General features: G+C 46.8%; 1 protein-coding gene across 2 annotated transcripts in view; it reads right to left on the reverse strand.

Annotated features, from left to right (window-relative positions):
• Positions 1–17,720, reverse strand: part of kcnip3a (potassium voltage-gated channel interacting protein 3a) — a 46,820-nt gene that overhangs the window by 14,266 nt on the left and 14,834 nt on the right. The window contains exon 2 of one of the 2 annotated variants that reach the window (XM_090237732.1): positions 6,636–6,807. In XM_090237732.1, the coding sequence (XP_090093858.1) occupies positions 6,636–6,807 (172 nt within the window). Of the gene's footprint in view, positions 1–6,635; positions 6,811–17,720 lie in introns of both variants that reach the window. The other variant, XM_021606274.3, reaches the window with a different exon arrangement.

Raw genomic sequence — 17,720 nt, forward strand, 5'->3', positions numbered from 1 at the left:
CCTTCCCGCTCTCCTATCTTGTTCCATGATCACATGTGAAAGACTTTAAATATACCACCTGTAACACGTGTGTACCTGAGGAACTGTACAAACTGTTGTAAAAGTTGGGTCTTAACTACGTAACCACACAAAGTACAAAATTGATCATATAACCATGCTAAGGAGACTTTTATCTCCCTCACCAACTTCAAACATCTGCTATCTGAGCAGTTAACCGATCGCTGCAGCTGTACATAGTCTATCGGTAAATAGCCCACCCATTTTTACCTACCTCATCCCCACACTGTTTTTATTTATTTACTTTTCTGCTCTTTTGCACACCAATATCTCTACCTGTACATGACCATCTGATCATTTATCACTCCAGTGTTATTAACCAGCAAAATTGTAATTATTGCAAAATTGCAAAATTATTCAGCCCCCTTAAGTTAATACTTTGTAGCGCCACCTTTTGCTGCGATTACAGCTGTAAGTCGCTTGGGGTATGTCTCTATCAGTTTTGCACATCGAGAGACTGACATTTTTTCCCATTCCTCCTTGCAAAACAGCTCGAGCTCAGTGAGGTTGGATGGAGAGCATTTGTGAACAGCAGTTTTCAACAACATTACGTTTTTATCATAAACATCACAATTATCCAAACCACAAGCTAGAACCAGCACATTTTCATTTTACTGGTAGAATCGGGAAATGTCCATTCCCTGTGTATTCCTGTGTTGCTCCGTTGGTAGAGCAGCGCCAGGATTGAGGGTTCGATTCCCACGGGGGACCAATATGAAAAAAGTATTCAAATGTATGCACTCACTACTGTAAATCCCTCTGGATAAGAGCGTCTGCTACGTAAATGACTAAAATGCCAACTTGAAATGTATTCGTCTGCTCAGAGTAAACCACAAATTCCTGCATTCATAGCGAATCCTGATACCGCCCGCTAGGTAGAGGGGGCATGCCCACAAACTTGAATAATGGTGACCAACATACAGCAGCAGAGAGGCTGTGACAGTAGGAGTGATGTTTTGACCAATTTGTGTTTTCGGGGTGGGTGAAAACAGAGTTGGGTGCTGTGGAATCGGTGAAGGTCACCAGAAGTGGTCTGGTGATAATTTATTATGTTTCCTCTGGTCAGAGGGAGCAGGTGCTCGTTAAGGTTTTCAGTTGAAAGAGAGGAGGACCAAAATGCAGCGTGGTTATTCATAAACATTTAATGAAGATGAAAATACGAACAATATACAAAAACAATAAACGTGAAAAAACCAAAACAGCCCTATCTGGTGCAACAAACACAGAGACAGAAACAATCACCCACGAAACGCTCAAAGAATATGGCTGCCTAAATATTGTTCCCAATCAGAGACAACGATAAGCACCTGCCTCTGATTGAGAGCCACTCTAGGCAACCATAGACTTTCCTAGACAACTCCAATAACCACAATCCCATAACCTACAAAAAAAAAACCTAGACAATACACACCACATAAATACCCATGTCACACCCTGGCCTGACCAAAATAATAAAGAAAACACAAAATACTAAGGCCAGGGCGTGTCAGTGCTCCGCGTTAAATGAATGGAGACAAGAGAGGTGAATTGTTTTGCTCTCAAGGAAAGGGCACCATTGAGAGGAGTGATTACTTATGTACATATAGGTAGAGTTATTAGTGACTATGCATAGATAACTACAGAGAGCAGCAGCAGCGTAGAAGGGGGGAGGGGAAGCCATTTGATTCGATGCTCAGGAGTTTTATGGCTTGGGGGTAGAAGCTGTTTATAAGCCTCAAGGACCTAGACCGGTTCCCGATTGCCGTTTGGTAGCAGAGAGAACAGTCTATGAATTGGGTGCTGGAGGCTTTGACAATTTTTAGAGCCTTCCTCTGACACTGCCTGGTACAGAGGTCCTGGATGTCAAGAAGCTTGGCCCCGGCGATGTACTGGGTTGTACGCACCACCCTCTGTGGTGCCTTGCGGTCGGAGGCCGAGCAGTTACCATACCAGGCAGTGATGAAACCCGTCAGGATGCTCTCGATGGTGCAGCTGTAAAACCTTTTGAGGATATGAGGACCCATGCCAAATCTTTTCAGTCTCCTGAGGGGGAATAGGTTTTGTCGTGCCCTCTTCACAACTGTCTTTGTGTGCTTGGACCATGTTAGTTTGCTGGTGATGTGGACACCAAGGAACTTGAAGCTCTCAACCTGCTCCACTACAGCCCAGTCGACGAGAATGGGGGCGTGCTTGGTCCTCCTTTTCCTGTAGTCCACAATAATCTCCTTTGTCGTGATCACGTTGAGGTAGAGGTTGTTGTCCTTGTATCACACGGTCAGGTCTCTGATCTCCTACCTATAGGATGTCTCATCGTTGTTGGTGATCAGGCTTACCACTGTTGTGTCATTCACAAACCTAATGATGGTGTTGGAGTCATGGCGGGCCGTGCAGTCATGAGGGAACAGGGAGTACAGGAGGGGACTGAGCACGCACCCCTGAGGGGCCCCCGTGTTGAGGATCAGCGTAGTGGATGTGTTGTTACTTACCCTTACCACCTGGGGGTGGCCCGTCAGGAAGTCCAGGATCCAGTTGCAGAGGGAGGTGTTTAGTCCCAGGGTCCTTAGTTTAGTGATGAGCTTTGTGGGCACTATGGTGTTGAACGCTGAGCTGTCGTCAATGAACAACATTCTCACATAGGTGTGCCTTTTGTCCAGGTGGGAAAGGGCAGTGTGGAGTGCAATTGAGATTGCATCATCTGTGGATCTGTTGGGGCGGTATGGAATTGGAGTGTGTGTAGCGTTTCCAGGATGATGGTGTTGATGTGACCCATGACCAGCCTTTCACTTAGCTCCTGAAACTGATCCCAGTTTGCCCTACCAAACACACACCTGCTTACTGCATCCACTGACAACTACTCCTCCCTCCGGGCTACTATGCATACTAGGGGGTCAAAGGATTGTTGTTAGTGTTGGACTTCTTTTAAATAAAGCCCGCTTTGGGGGAGGGAGGTGGGCCAAAGCACAAAGCACTGCCCAAGACAAGTTGTAGTCTTTCAGAGACTGTGTCTGCTTGTATATTTGGCAATGAATCCGCCAATAGGAACATCGCTGAAAGAAGTCCAATAGCTCTATCGAACAAGGACAATCATATATACACCCAATTCATCTTAACTCATACCAATCCCTCTGATACAGATGACAATCACTCATTCATACTTCACCTCAGCCCTGCAGGTTTAGAGACAGCCACAGCCAGGCAATTAAAATAATACTTTTTACCCAAAAGCTAATTTCTCTCCCTTTGAAATATGCCCCCCTCTCTTTCCCTCTCGCCCTGGGTCTCACCTGCCCACATTTCTTCTCTCTCATGTTGAGAAATGAAAAGAAGTCATATCTATCACCCGCTGTCATTCCATCATCACCCCTCTCTATCTCTATTTCTCCACCTTTTCTTTTTCCATTGTCTCCTCTTTTCTCTAACTCCATCTGTCCGGGTTATTTTGAGCCAGAATGTGGTTTAGGTAACAGATCTGTAGGGTATTATGTCCCTATTTAAACTGCATGGAATTGTGAATTATGGGGATTTAGACTGTGAACTGCATTAGCCAACTTTCAAAGGGACATACTGAGTAAAGAGAGAAACGTGGGAGGGTAGAGAGAGAGAGAGAGAGATCTGTTTTCAAAATAACATCTTAACAGTATAGTAACAGTCATAGCAGCCCCATATTTGAAACTATCAGCTATCTCTTCTCTGACATTTGGAGTTAAGAAAGAGAAGGGAGAGCAAACACTGTCATACACAAAAAAATGCTTTCCCCGGACACCCCTAGGCTACATAACAAAGGACGGAGAAAGAGAAAGACAGCATGGGAGCAGAGAAGGTCCGAAAAAGGAGAGAACGAAAAAAGGAGAGAAAGAGAAGTACATGAGCTTGCTGATTCAGCAGTGGCAGAGAGAGTGATGAATGGATGGGTGCTGTTGGCCAGACGGACAGAGGAGGACAGAGGAGGATGGGGGGATAGGTTTGCATCTAATCAATGGCACAACGGAAGGGCAGGCATACATCTAATTAATTGTAGGTCAAAAGACAGACAGACAGACAGACAGACAGACAGACAGACAGACAGACAGACAGACAGACAGACCCAGAAGTCAGGGAGAACACCGAAAAACGTTAATGCCATTACAAAAACGCTGACATGCATTTGTCTTGGTGTCTGTACCAGTCTTAAAAACAACAAAAACACCCACTCACTGAAAAGTGGCAATATAGGGTTGCTAATACTAACAAACTGCCGAGAGCAAGATAGACCACAAACCAGACGGGAGGAAAGCCCAGAATGAGCGTTCCACCCTATAATGGATGAAGCACCCCACTGACCTGCTCTGCTCTGTTCTGACCCATGCTGTAACTTAATAACATCACGCTATCTAGTCTCCCACACGTATAGGTCACTGGCCTAGAAGAGCCTGGCACTATGTTGGAGAGACACACAAGAGGAAGAGATTACCTGGAGTGGGTGATCACTCCAGGTACACACTTTGATTGATTGATGCCAGCAAGCATTTTGCCTCCCTTGATAAAAAAAAGAATTAATAAATAGCCAATCAGCGTTGAGCTGAGCTCAACTGTGGGTTGTCCTGCTGCAGCAAAATTCCCCCGAAGGGAGGCCAGTTTGAATTTGGCTTCAGACCAATCAAATCACTTCTTAAGCAAAATGTAATTTTCAGAAAATCTTGTCTGTTTCTGGTCTGCTTGTGTTGATGTCCTGCAGTAGCTAGCGGCCCTGGGGATTTGGACTTGTGGTTTTGATTTAATTCTCTGTACAGGCCAATGATTATGATCTAACCACAATGTAATATGTTGTGCCACTGGCCGGAAACCATTGAAGTTCAATATGTAGCCTAGATGTCGCCTAGTAGGTTCATGTTAACTAGCTAGCTAACTTAGCTGGTTCTGTGATTCATTGTTGTCCATGCGAGGAAGTTAAACAAGCAAGCATTTTAGCTAGGTAGCCTATAACAACAAAAACTAAAAGTGTACTGTATGACAGAGCCATAGACCGTTTTGCCAACATGTTTGAGGAGAGTGAGCAAAAAAAAAATGTTTTGCTTGCAAGCACACATACACACACATACATAAATCAGTACCATGGACAGCCACATGATATTTAGCAACATTGGACAATTTGTTTGATATATCTTTCAGTTTGTTTCCAGTATATTAAACGTAAGCATATATTGCCTTGTTGATTTGATTATGTTTAAATGTTTAAGCTGAAATGGTGCTAGAATAGCGCAGGCAGTGCTCCTGTTGTCTTTGTGCTGACTTGCGGTAACTCTGTGGTTCTAAATCAGTAGATGTTTAGTAACCTGTTGAAAACATTAACTTGCTTGACCATGCTACAGGTGATATAACGGTTCGTTACATGAAATAGGCTTCTGTGTATCCAGCAGATTAGAGGGACTCACGGTAGCAAACGGACCAAAGCCTATCCCCCCTCTCTATCGCCCTTTCTCTTCCCAGTCTCCCTCTCTATCTCACTCTACCTCCACCTCGCTATGTCTTTCTCTCCCCCCTCTCCCTCCTATTTCTCTCTTGCTCGCTCTCTCTCTCTCTGTCTCTCTCGCTTTCTCTCTCTCTTTCTCTCTCCCTCTATCTGATGTTCATGATGCTGACACAGAACACTGTGACTGTGACCACAGAAACAGAATCTATAGGATATATAAGGATGTGATTCTCTCTTCCTTATCACCTTTCACTGACCTGCTAGAATAACATCCATGAAACATCAGCTTTTGATACATTGTTACATTCTAGAATAACTCTATACCTTTCAATCCTTGTGGTGCAGTTACATTATTAAGAACAGAATACAGAATACACAGAGTGAACGCAACAGTATCATGCACTAAATATTTAAATGTGCATTTCCCATTTTACGCCACAAGGTGGCGCTAATGAGCCATTACAGTAAACTTCTGAGGCACTCACTCAAGGAACAGACGTCTGATAGAACAGTATGATGTGAATGCTGTACATTTAGAGACATGCAGAGGGAGAGGGAGAGGTACGCAACCAGTTGATGTTTTTAATGGCCGTTTTAGCTGTTACCAGTCTATACCAGGGCTTCCCAGACTTGGTCCTGTGGCACCCTCCGGGTGCACGTTTCATTTTTTGCACTAGCACCACACAGCTGATTCAAATAATCCAAGCTTGATGATGAGTTGGCAATTTGAATCAGCTGTGTGGTGGTAAGTTAAAAACCAAAACATACACCCAGGGGGGTGGGACCAGGACCCAGTTTGGGAAACCCTGGTCTATACAAGCTTAGCCACTGAAGTGTAACTAAGAGCTCCAAAATAATGAGCAAAAGAAGGGCCTTTGATTAATCAAATACAGTGTGTGTGTGAACTCTGACCCCGTGGTAAATGTTCCTGGTACTGAACGTGTCGGCTCAACCAAAGGGACCAAGAGAGGTCAGGCCAGTCAATTCATGAATCAATTCCAATCCAGTTAATTAGAGTTTAAACATTTGACTACACAGTTCTCCTCCTTTCTCTCCACCCCCTCTCTCCTTTCTGTCTCTGTCCCATACCCCTCTCTCCACCTTTCCCCACTCCTCACCTTCCAGCCGCCCCCACCCTCTCCCTCCTCACCTTTGTCTGGTGTTGTCCTGCTGGTTATGATCCATTTGATCAGACAACAGTTCATCAGGGCTTTGTGTGTGAACTGGGGCTTCTGCCATTTCCCAGACTCCTTCACTCTTCCTGGACCAGGCTCTACGCCGTTGGCATCCCCCAACAGACTGCCATCCACCACCTTACCATCCTTCTAGAGAGAGAGAGAGAGAGAGAGCAAGAGAGAGAGAGAGAGAGAGAGAGAGAGAGCAAGAGAGAGGGAAAGAAGACCACATAGGGAGACAGATAGTTAATGGTTACTACTGCAGACCATTTATGATTGACATGTGCAATCACAGAGAGGCTAAATGAATCAATGAAGCAATGTAGGCTCTGTGTGGAGAGGAGAGATACAGGGTGTGCAGGCTTTAGTTCCAGCCCAACACTAACACACCTGATTCAGCTAATCAAGATGAGTAGTCGATTAAACGAATAAGGTGTTCTAAAGCTGAGCTGTCCACATGTGAATGACTCATCAGAGACCATTCAGTGCTACCTAAATGCCATGCTCCATCTCTGAGCTCTGTAACTGATAGACTGTTATCAATTCTAATGTATTATTCTATATTATTTGTAGCCATCTATTTAACACCACAAACCGGTGCTGGCACTAAGATCGCACTCAACCAACTGTATAAGGCCATAAGCAAACAAGAAAATGCTCATCCAGAAGAGGTGCTCCTAGTGACCAGGGACTTTAATGCTGGCAAACGTAAATACGTTTCACCTCATTTCTACCAGCATGTCACATCAAATCAAATCAAATCAAATGTATTTATATAGCCCTTCGTACATCAGCTGATATCTCAAAGTGCTGTACAGAAACCCAGCCTAAAACCCCAAACAGCAAGCAATGCAGGTGTAGAAGCACGGTGGCTAGGAAAAACTCCCTAGAAAGGCCAAAACCTAGGAAGAAACCTAGAGAGGAACCAGGCTATGTGGGGTGGCCAGTCCTCTTCTGGCTGTGCCGGGTGGAGATTATAACAGAACATGGCCAAGATGTTCAAATGTTCATAAATGACCAGCATGGTCCAATAATAATAAGGCAGAATAGTTGAAACTGGAGCAGCAGCACGGCCAGGTGGACTGGGGACAGCAAGGAGTCATCATGTCAGGTAGTCCTGAGGCATGGTCCTAGGGCTCAGGTCCTCCGAGAGAGAGAAAGAAAGAGAGAAAGAGAGAATTAGAGAGAGCACACTTAAATTCACACAGGACACCGAATAGGACAGGAGAAGTACTCCAGATATAACAAACTGACCCTAGCCCCCCGACACATAAACTACTGCAGCATAAATACTGGAGGCTGAGACAGGAGGGGTCAGGAGACACTGTGGCCCCATCCGAGGACACCCCCAGACAGGGCCAAACAGGAAGGATATAACCCCACCCACTTTGCCAAAGCACAGCCCCCACACCACTAGAGGGATATCTTCAACCACCAACTTACCATCCTGAGAAAAGGCTGAGTATAGCCCACAAAAATCTCCGCCACGGCACAACCCAAAGGGGGGGCGCCAACCCAGACAGGAAGATCACATCAGTGACTCAACCCACTCAAGTGACGAACCCCTCCCAGGGACGGTATGAAAGAGCCCCAGTAAGCCAGTGACTCAGCCCCTGTAACAGGGTTAGAGGCAGAGAATCCCAGTGGAAAGAGCCAGGCAGAGACAGCAAGGGCGGTTCATTGCTCCAGAGCCTTTCCGTTCACCTTCCCACTCCTGGGCCAGACTACACTCAATCATATGACCCACTGAAGAGATGAGTCTTCAGTAAAGACTTAAAGGTTGAGACCGAGTTTGCGTCTCTGACATGGGTAGGCAGACCATTCCATAAAAACGAAGCTCATTAGGAGAAAGCTCTGCCTCCAGCTGTTTGCTTAGAAATTCTAGGGACAATTAGGAGGCCTGCTTCTTGTGACCGTAGCGTACGTGTAGGTATGTACAGCAGGACCAAATCAGAGAGATAGGTAGGAGCAAGCCCATGTAATGCTTTGTAGGTTAGCAGTAAAACCTTGAAATCAGCACTTGCCTTGACAGGAAGCCAGTGTAGGGAGGCTAGCACTGGAGTAATATGATACATTTTTTTGGTTCTAGTTAGGATTCTAGCAGCCGTATTTAGCACTAACTGAAGTTTATTTAGTGCTTTATCCGGGTAGACGGAAAGTAGAGCATTGCAGTAGTCTAACCTAGAAGTGACAAAAGCATGGATTAATTTTTCTGCATCATTTTTGTACAGAAAGTTTCTGATTTTTGCAATGTTACGTAGATGGAAAAAAGCTGTCCTTGAAATGGTCTTGATATGTTCTTCAAAAGAGAGATCAGGGTCCAGAGTAACGCCGAGGTCCTTCACAGTTTTATTTGAGACGACTGTACAACCATTAAGATTAATTGTCAGATTCAACAGAAGATCTCTTTGTTTCTTGGGACCTAGAACAAGCATCTCTGTTTTGTCCGAGTTTAAAAGTAGAAAGTTTGCAGCCATCCACTTCCTTATGTCTGAAACACATGCTTCTATCGAGGGCAATTTTGGGGCTTCACCGTGTTTCATTGAAATGTACAGCTGTGTGTCATCCGCAGAGCAGTGAAAGTTAACATTATGTTTTCGAATGACATCCCCAAGAGGTAAAATATATAATGAAAACAATATTGGTCCTAAAACAGAACCTTGAGGAACACCGAAATTTACAGTTGATTTGTCAGAGGACAAACCATTCACAGAGACAAACTGATATCTTTCCGACAGATAAGATCTAAACCAGGCCAGAACTTGTCCGTGTAGACCAATTTGGGTTTCCAATCTCTCCAAAAGAATGTGGTGATCGATGGTATCAAAAGCAGCACTAAGGTCTAGGAGCACGAGGACCGATGCAGAGCCTCGGTCTGATGCCATTAAAAGGTCATTTACCACCTTCACAAGTGCAGTCTCACTATGATGGGGTCTAAAACCAGACTGAAGCATTTCGTATACATTGTTTGTCTTCAGGAAGGCAGTGAGTTGCTGCGCAACAACCTTTTCTAAAATTTTTGAGAGGAATGGAAGATTCGATATAGGGCGATAGTTTTTTATATTTTCTGGGTCAAGGTTTGGCTTTTTCAAGAGAGGCTTTATTACTGCCACTTTTAGTGAGTTTGGTACACATCCGGTGGATAGAGAGCCGTTTATTATGTTCAACATAGGAGGGCCAAGCACAGGAAGCAGCACTTTCAGTAGTTTAGTTGGAATCGGGTCCAGTATGCAGCTTGAAGGTTTAGAGGCCATGATTATTTTCATCATTGTGTCAAGAGATATAGTACTAAAACACTTGAGCGTCTCTCTTGATCCTAGGTCCTGGCAGAGTTGTGCAGACTCTGAGGACAACTGAGGAATGAAGGAATACGCAGATTTAAAGAGGAGTCCGTAATTTGCTTTCTAATGATCATGATCTTTTCCTCAAAGAAGTTCATGAATTTATCACTGCTGAAGTGAAAGCCATCCTCTCTTGGGGAATGCTGCTTTTTAGTTAGCTTTGCGACAGTATCAAAAAGGAATTTCGGATTGTTCTTATTTTCCTCAATTAAGTTACAAAAATAGGATGATCGAGCAGCAGTAAGGGCTCTTCGGTAATGCACGGTACTGTCTTTCCAAGCTAGTCGGAAGACTTCCAGTTTGGTGTGGCGCCATTTCCGTTCCAATTGTCTGGAAGCTTGCTTCAGAGCTCGGGTATTTTCTGTGTACCAGGGAGCTAGTTTCTTATGAGAAATGTTTTTAGTTTTTAGGGGTGCAACTGCATCTAGGGTATTGCGCAAGGTTAAATTGAGTTCCTCGGTTAGGTGGTTAACTGATTTTTGTCCTCTGGCGTCCTTGGGTAGACAGAGGGAATCTGGAAGGACATCAAGGAATCTTTGTGTTGTCTGTGAATTTATAGCACGACTTTTGATGTTCCTTGGTTGGGGTCTGAGCAGATTATTTGTTGCAATTGCAAACGTAATAAAATGGTGGTCCGATAGTCCAGGATTATGAGGAAAAACATTAAGATCCACAACATTTATTCCATGGGACAAAACTAGGTCCAGAGTATGACTGTGACTGTCATGTATTGTCATGTTGTGTGTTTCTGTCCTTTCCCTTCACCCTGTCTCCCTCTGCTGGTCGTTGTTAGGTTACCTTTTCTCCCCCTCTTTCCCCCAGCTGTGCCTTGTCTCCTCCTAACTACCCATTCACCCCGTTTCCCACCTGTTCCCTTTTTCCCTCTGATTAGGTCCCTATATCTCTCTCTGTTTTTGTTCCTGTCCTTGTCGGATTCTTGTTTGTTGTGTTTCATGCCTGAACCAGACTATCGTCCTGTTTGCTGTAACCTTGTCCTGTCCTGTCGGAATCTGCCGGTCTATCTGAGCCTACCTACGTTTGGTTATTAAAGAAGCTCTGTTTAAGTTAGTTCGCTTTTGGGTCCTCATTCACTCACCGTAACAGAAGAATCCGACCAAGAATGGACCCAGCGACTTCGGATCCTCTCCACTCAGCCGTCGAGATCCAGGGAGCGATGCTAGGCAGACACGAGCAGGAATTGTCTGCTGCTCGACATGCCGTTGAGACCCTGGCCACCCAAGTCTCCAACCTCACAGAACAGGTTCACCATCTCCGCCTCGATCCACCGGCCACTTCCAGGGCTTTCGAATCTCCGGAGCCCAGAATCAATAACCCGCCGTGTTACTCTGGGGAGCCCACTGAATGCCGCTCGTTCCTCACCCAGTGTGATATTGTGTTTTCTCTCCAGCCCAACACTTACGCCAGGAGCACTGCTCGTGTCGCCTACGTCATATCTCTCCTTACTGGACGGGCTCGTGAGTGGGGCACGGCAATCTGGGAGGCAAGGGCTGAGTGTACTAACCAGTATCAGGACTTTAAGGAGGAGATGATACGGGTTTTTGATCGATCTGTTTTTGGGGAGGAGGCTTCCAGGGCCCTGTCTTCCCTATGTCAAGGCAATCGATCCATAACTGACTACTCTATTGAGTTTCGCACTCTTGCTGCCTCCAGTGGCTGGAACGAGCCGGCTTTGCTCGCTCGTCTTCTGGAGGGTCTCCGCGCAGAGGTAAAGGATGAGATTCTCTCCCGGGAGGTTCCTTCCAGCGTGGATTCCTTGATTGAACTCGCTATTCGCATTGAGCGACGGGTTGATCTTCGTCACCGAGCTCGTGGAAAGGAGCTCGCGTTCTCCGTTGCCCCCCTCTCCGCATCACTACCATCTTCCTCTGCCGGCTCGGGAGCTGAGCCTATGCAGCTGGGAGGTATCCGCATCTCGACTAAGGAGAGGGAACGGAGAATCACCAACCGCCTCTGTCTCTATTGCGGTTCTGCTGGCCATTTTGTCACTTCATGTCCAGTAAAAGCCAGAGCTCATCAGTAAGCGGAGGGCTACTGGTGAGCGCTACTACTCCTGTCTCTCCTTCAAGATCCTGCACTACCTTGTCGGTCCATCTACGCTGGACCGGTTCGTCAGCTTCCTGCAGTGCCTTAATAGACTCTGGGGCCGAGGGCTGTTTTATGGACGAGACCTGGGCTCGGGAACATGACATTCCTCTCAGACAGTTAAGGGAGTCCACGGCCTTGTTCGCCCTGGATGGTAGTCCTCTCCCCAGGATTCAGCGTGAGACGCTACCTTTAACCCTCACTGTTTCTGGTAATCATAGCGAAACCATTTCTTTTTTGATTTTTCGTTCACCTTTTACACCTGTTGTTTTGGGCCATCCCTGGCTAGTTTGTCATAATCCTTCCATTAATTGGTCTAGTAATTCTATCCTCTCCTGGAACGTCTCTTGTCATGTGAAATGTTTAATGTCTGCTATCCCTCCTGTTTCCTCTGTCTCTTCTTCACAGGAGGAGCCTGGTGATTTGACAGGGGTGCCGGAGGAATATCACGATCTGCGCACGGTGTTCAGTCGGTCCAGGGCCACCTCTCTTCCTCCACACCGGTCGTATGATTGTAGTATTGATCTCCTTCCGGGAACCACTCCCCCCCGGGGTAGACTATACTCTCTGTCGGCTCCCGAACGTAAGGCTCTCGAGGATTATTTGTCTGTAGCTCTTGACGCCGGTACCATAGTCCCCTCCTCCTCTCCCGCCGGAGCGGGGTTTTTTTTTGTCAAGAAGAAGGACGGGTCTCTGCGCCCCTGCATAGATTATCGAGGCTGAATGACATAACAGTTAAGAATCGTTATCCGCTTCCTCTTATGTCCTCAGCCTTCGAGATCCTGCAGGGAGCCAGGTTTTTCACTAAGTTGGACCTTCGTAACGCTTACCATCTCGTGCGCATCAGGGAGGGGGACGAGTGGAAGACGGCGTTTAACACTCCGTTAGGGCACTTTGAATACCGGGTTCTTCCTTTCGGCCTCGCTAACGCTCCAGCTGTCTTTCAGGCATTAGTCAATGATGTCCTGAGAGACATGCTGAACATCTTTGTTTTCGTTTACCTTGACGATATCCTGATTTTTTCACCGTCACTCCAGATTCATCTTCAGCACGTTCGACGTGTCCTCCAGCGCCTTTTAGAGAATTGTCTTTTTGTGAAGGCTGAGAAGTGCACTTTTCATGCCTCCTCCGTCACATTTCTCGGTTCTGTTATTTCCGCTGAAGGCATTAAGATGGATCCCGCTAAGGTCCAAGCTGTCATTGATTGGCCCGCCCCTAAGTCACGCGTCGAGCTGCAGCGCTTTCTCGGCTTCGCGAACTTCTATCGTCGTTTCATCCGTAATTTCGGTCAGGTGGCAGCTCCTCTCACAGCCCTTACTTCTGTCAAGACGTGCTTTAAGTGGTCCGTTTCCGCCCAGGGAGCTTTTGATCTCCTCAAGAATCGTTTTACATCCGCTCCTATCCTTGTTACACCTGACGTCTCTAGACAGTTCGTTGTCGAGGTTGACGCGTCAGAGGTGGGCGTGGGAGCCATTCTTTCTCAGCGCTCCCTCTCTGACGACAAGGTCCACCCATGCGCGTATTTTTCTCATCGCCTGTCCCCGTCGGAACGTAACTATGATGTGGGAAAACCGCGAACTGCTCGCCATCCGGTTAGCCCTAGGCGAATGGCGACAGTGGTTGGAGGGGGCGACCGTTCCTTTTGTCGTTTGGACTGACCATAGGAACCTTGAGTACATCCGTTCTGCCAAACGACTTAATGCGCGTCAGGCGCGTTGGGCGCTGTTTTTCGCTCGTTTCGAGTTTGTGATTTCTTATCGTCCGGGCTCTAAGAACACCAAGCCTGATGCTTTATCTCGTCTCTTCAGTTCTTCAGTAGCCTCCACTGACCCCGAGGGGATTCTCCCTGAGGGGCGTGTTGTCGGGTTGACTGTCTGGGGAATTGAGAGGCAGGTAAAGCAAGCGCTCACTCACACTCCGTCGCCGCGCGCTTGTCCTAGGAACCTTCTTTTCGTTCCCGTTCCTACTCGTCTGGCCGTTCTTCAGTGGGCTCACTCTGCCAAGTTAGCCGGCCACCCTGGCGTTCGGGGTACGCTTGCTTCCATTCGCCAGCGTTTTTGGTGGCCCACCCGGGAGCATGACACGCGTCGTTTCGTGGCTGCTTGTTCGGTCTGCGCGCAGACTAAGTCCGGTAACTCCCCTCCTGCCGGCCGTCTCAGGCCGCTTCCCATTCCCTCTCGACCGTGGTCTCACATCGCCTTAGATTTTGTCACCGGACTGCCTTCGTCAGCGGGGAAGACTGTTATTCTTACGGTTGTCGATAGGTTCTCTAAGGCGGCTCATTTCATTCCCCTTGCTAAGCTTCCTTCTGCTAAAGAGACGGCACAAATCATCATCGAGAATGTTTTCAGAATTCATGGCCTTCCGTCAGACGTCGTTTCGGACAGAGGTCCGCAATTCACGTCTCAATTTTGGAGGGAGTTTTGCCGTTTGATTGGGGCTTCCGTCAGTCTCTCTTCCGGCTTTCACCCCCAGTCTAACGGTCAAGCAGAACGGGCCAATCAGACTATTGGTCGCATCTTACGCAGTCTTTCTTTTCGCAACCCTGCGTCTTGGTCAGAACAGCTCCCCTGGGCAGAATACGCCCACAACTCGCTTCCTTCGTCTGCGACCGGGCTATCTCCTTTTCAGAGTAGCCTCGGGTACCAGCCTCCGCTGTTCTCATCTCAGTTCGCCGAGTCCAGCGTCCCCTCCGCTCAGGCTTTTGTCCAACGTTGCGAGCGCACCTGGAAGAGGGTCAGGTCTGCACTTTGCCGTTATAGGACGCAGACTGTGAGGGCTGCTAATAAGCGTAGAACTAAGAGTCCTAGATATTGTCGCGGTCAGAGAGTTTGGCTCTCCACTCAGAACCTTCCCCTTAAGACGGCTTCTCGCAAGTTGACCCCGCGGTTCATTGGTCCGTTCCGTATTTCTCGGGTCATTAATCCTGTCGCAGTTCGACTTCTTCTTCCGCGATACCTTCGTCGCGTCCACCCGGTCTTCCATGTCTCCTGTATTAAGCCCGTTCTTCGCGCCCCCGCTCGTCTTCCCCCCCCCCCATCCTTGTCGAGGGCGCACCCATCTACAGGGTCCGCAGGATTTTGGACATGCGTCCTCGGGGCCGTGGTCACCAGTACCTCGTTGATTGGGAGGGGTACGGTCCTGAGGAGAGGAGTTGGGTTCCCTCTCGGGACGTGCTGGACCGTGCGCTGATCGAGGATTTCCTCCGTTGCCGCCAGGTTTCCTCCTCGAGTGCGCCAGGAGGCGCTCGGTGAGTGGGGGGGTACTGTCATGTATTGTCATGTTGTGTGTTTCTGTCCTTTCCCTTCACCCTGTCTCCCTCTGCTGGTCGTTGTTAGGTTACCTTTTCTCCCCCTCTTTCCCCCAGCTGTGCCTTGTCTCCTCCTAACTACCCATTCACCCCGTTTCCCACCTGTTCCCTTTTTCCCTCTGATTAGGTCCCTATATCTCTCTCTGTTTTTGTTCCTGTCCTTGTCGGATTCTTGTTTGTTGTGTTTCATGCCTGAACCAGACTATCGTCCTGTTTGCTGTAACCTTGTCCTGTCCTGTCGGAATCTGCCGGTCTATCTGAGCCTACCTACGTTTGGTTATTAAAGAAGCTCTGTTTAAGTTAGTTCGCTTTTGGGTCCTCATTCACTCACCGTAACAGTGACAGTGAGTGGGTCCAGAGACATGTTGGACAAAACCCACATAGTCGATGATTGCTCCGAAAGCCTTTTGGAGTGGGTCTGTGGACTTTTCCATGTGAATATTAAAGTCACCAAAGATTAGAATATTATTTGCTATGACTACAAGGTCCGATAGGAATTCAGGGAACTCAATGAGGAACGCTGTATATGGCCCAGGAGGCCTGTCAACAGTAGCTATGAAAAGTGATTGAGTAGGCTGCATAGATTTCATGACTAGAAGCTCAAAAGACGAAAACGTCATAATTATTATTTTTTTAATTGTAAATTGAAATTTGCTATCGTGTGCAACAAGAGGGAAAAACACTTTAGATCACCTTTACTACACACACAGAGACGCATACAAAGCTCTCCATTTGGCAAATCTGACCATAATTCTATCCTCCTGATTCCTGCTTAAAAGCAAAAACTAAAGCAGGAAGCACCAGTGACTCGCTCAATACGGAAGTGGTCAGATGACGCAGATGCTACGTTACAGGACTGTTTTACCAGCACAGACTGGAATATGTTCTGGGATTCATCCAGTGGCATTGAGGAGTATACCACCTCAGTCATCAGCTTCATCAATAAGTGCATCAATGACGTCGTCCCCACAGTGACAGTACGTACACATCCCAAACAGAAGCCATGGACTACAGGCAACATCCACATCAATCTAAAGGCTAGAGCAACTGCTAGAGCAAATGATTACCCTCCGTAGCACTCACGGCGGTTGCCATGATTGACAATTGTCAAACTCCAGTCACCCAAGTCATATACTGTTCTTTCTGCTACCGCACGGCAAGCGGTACCGGAGCGCCAAGTCTAGGACCAAAAGGCTCCTTAACAGCTTCTATCCCCAAGTCATAAGACTGCTGAACAATTAATCAAATGGCCACCCGGACTATTTACATTGACCCTCACTGTTTATTATCAATGCATAGTCCCTTTACCCCTACCTACATGTATAAATTACCTCAACTAACCTGTACCCCTGCACATTGACTCGGTACCGGTACCCGCTGTATATAGCCTTGTTATTGTTATTTTATTGTGTTACTTTTTTATAATTTTTTACTTTAGTTTATTTGGTAAACATTTTCATCACTCTTTCTTGAACTGCACCTGTTGTATTCGGCGCAGGTGACAAATAAAGTTTGATTTGATTTGTATGGCTCATCATTAATCATTCATCAATGAAGTGCTTATTAATGAAGATAATCCATCACATGCCAGCTCTAAGAACTGTGGGCTGGTCTAACACCAGAGATGAATGGACATGTAGAAGTGAATAAAGTGATGAACGCAACATGACAAATTTCTGTCTGTAAAGTCCTTACAGGACTATAAAAAGCTACGGGGCGAAGGAGAGATGGATGAAGATGAATGGAGTGTGTGTGTGTGTGTGTGTGTGTGTGTGTGTGTGTGTGTGTGTGTGTGTGTGTGAGTGAGTGAGTGAGTGAGTGAGTGAGTGAGTGAGTGAGTGAGTGAGTGAGTGAGTGAGTGAGTGAGTGAGTGAGTGAGTGAGTGAGTGAGTGAGTGAGTGAGTGAGTGAGTGAGTGAGTGAGTGAGTGAGAGATAGAGAGAGAGAGAGGGATCGATGGATGGAGAGGGTCATTGTATCACACTCTAGTGAAAGATTCAACATGAGAACAGACAGATGAGAGGAGGGACAGAAGGATGGGGGGACAAGAACAACGAAGGGGGCGAGAGTAAGAGGTCCAAGGTAATGTTCCCTCTAATCCCTTTGATCTGCTGAGCGTAAACTAGAATGTTGTGAAAATTCTGTGCAATGTCCAGCGCTTGTTTACAGTGAACACTGAGGCTGTACCCGCTGTGAGTTACAGTTTCAGACAGTGGTCAAGTAGGCTACTGTGGCTATTTGATCATAATGTAGAACTACCAGAGTGGCCTACCATCAAAAACAATTGATGAGAAACTAACAAAAGAA

Source organism: Oncorhynchus mykiss, chromosome 6 (assembly GCF_057628025.1).
Source record: "Oncorhynchus mykiss isolate SJ-2025 chromosome 6, ASM5762802v1, whole genome shotgun sequence".
Classification (NCBI taxonomy): Eukaryota; Metazoa; Chordata; class Actinopteri; order Salmoniformes; family Salmonidae; genus Oncorhynchus; species Oncorhynchus mykiss.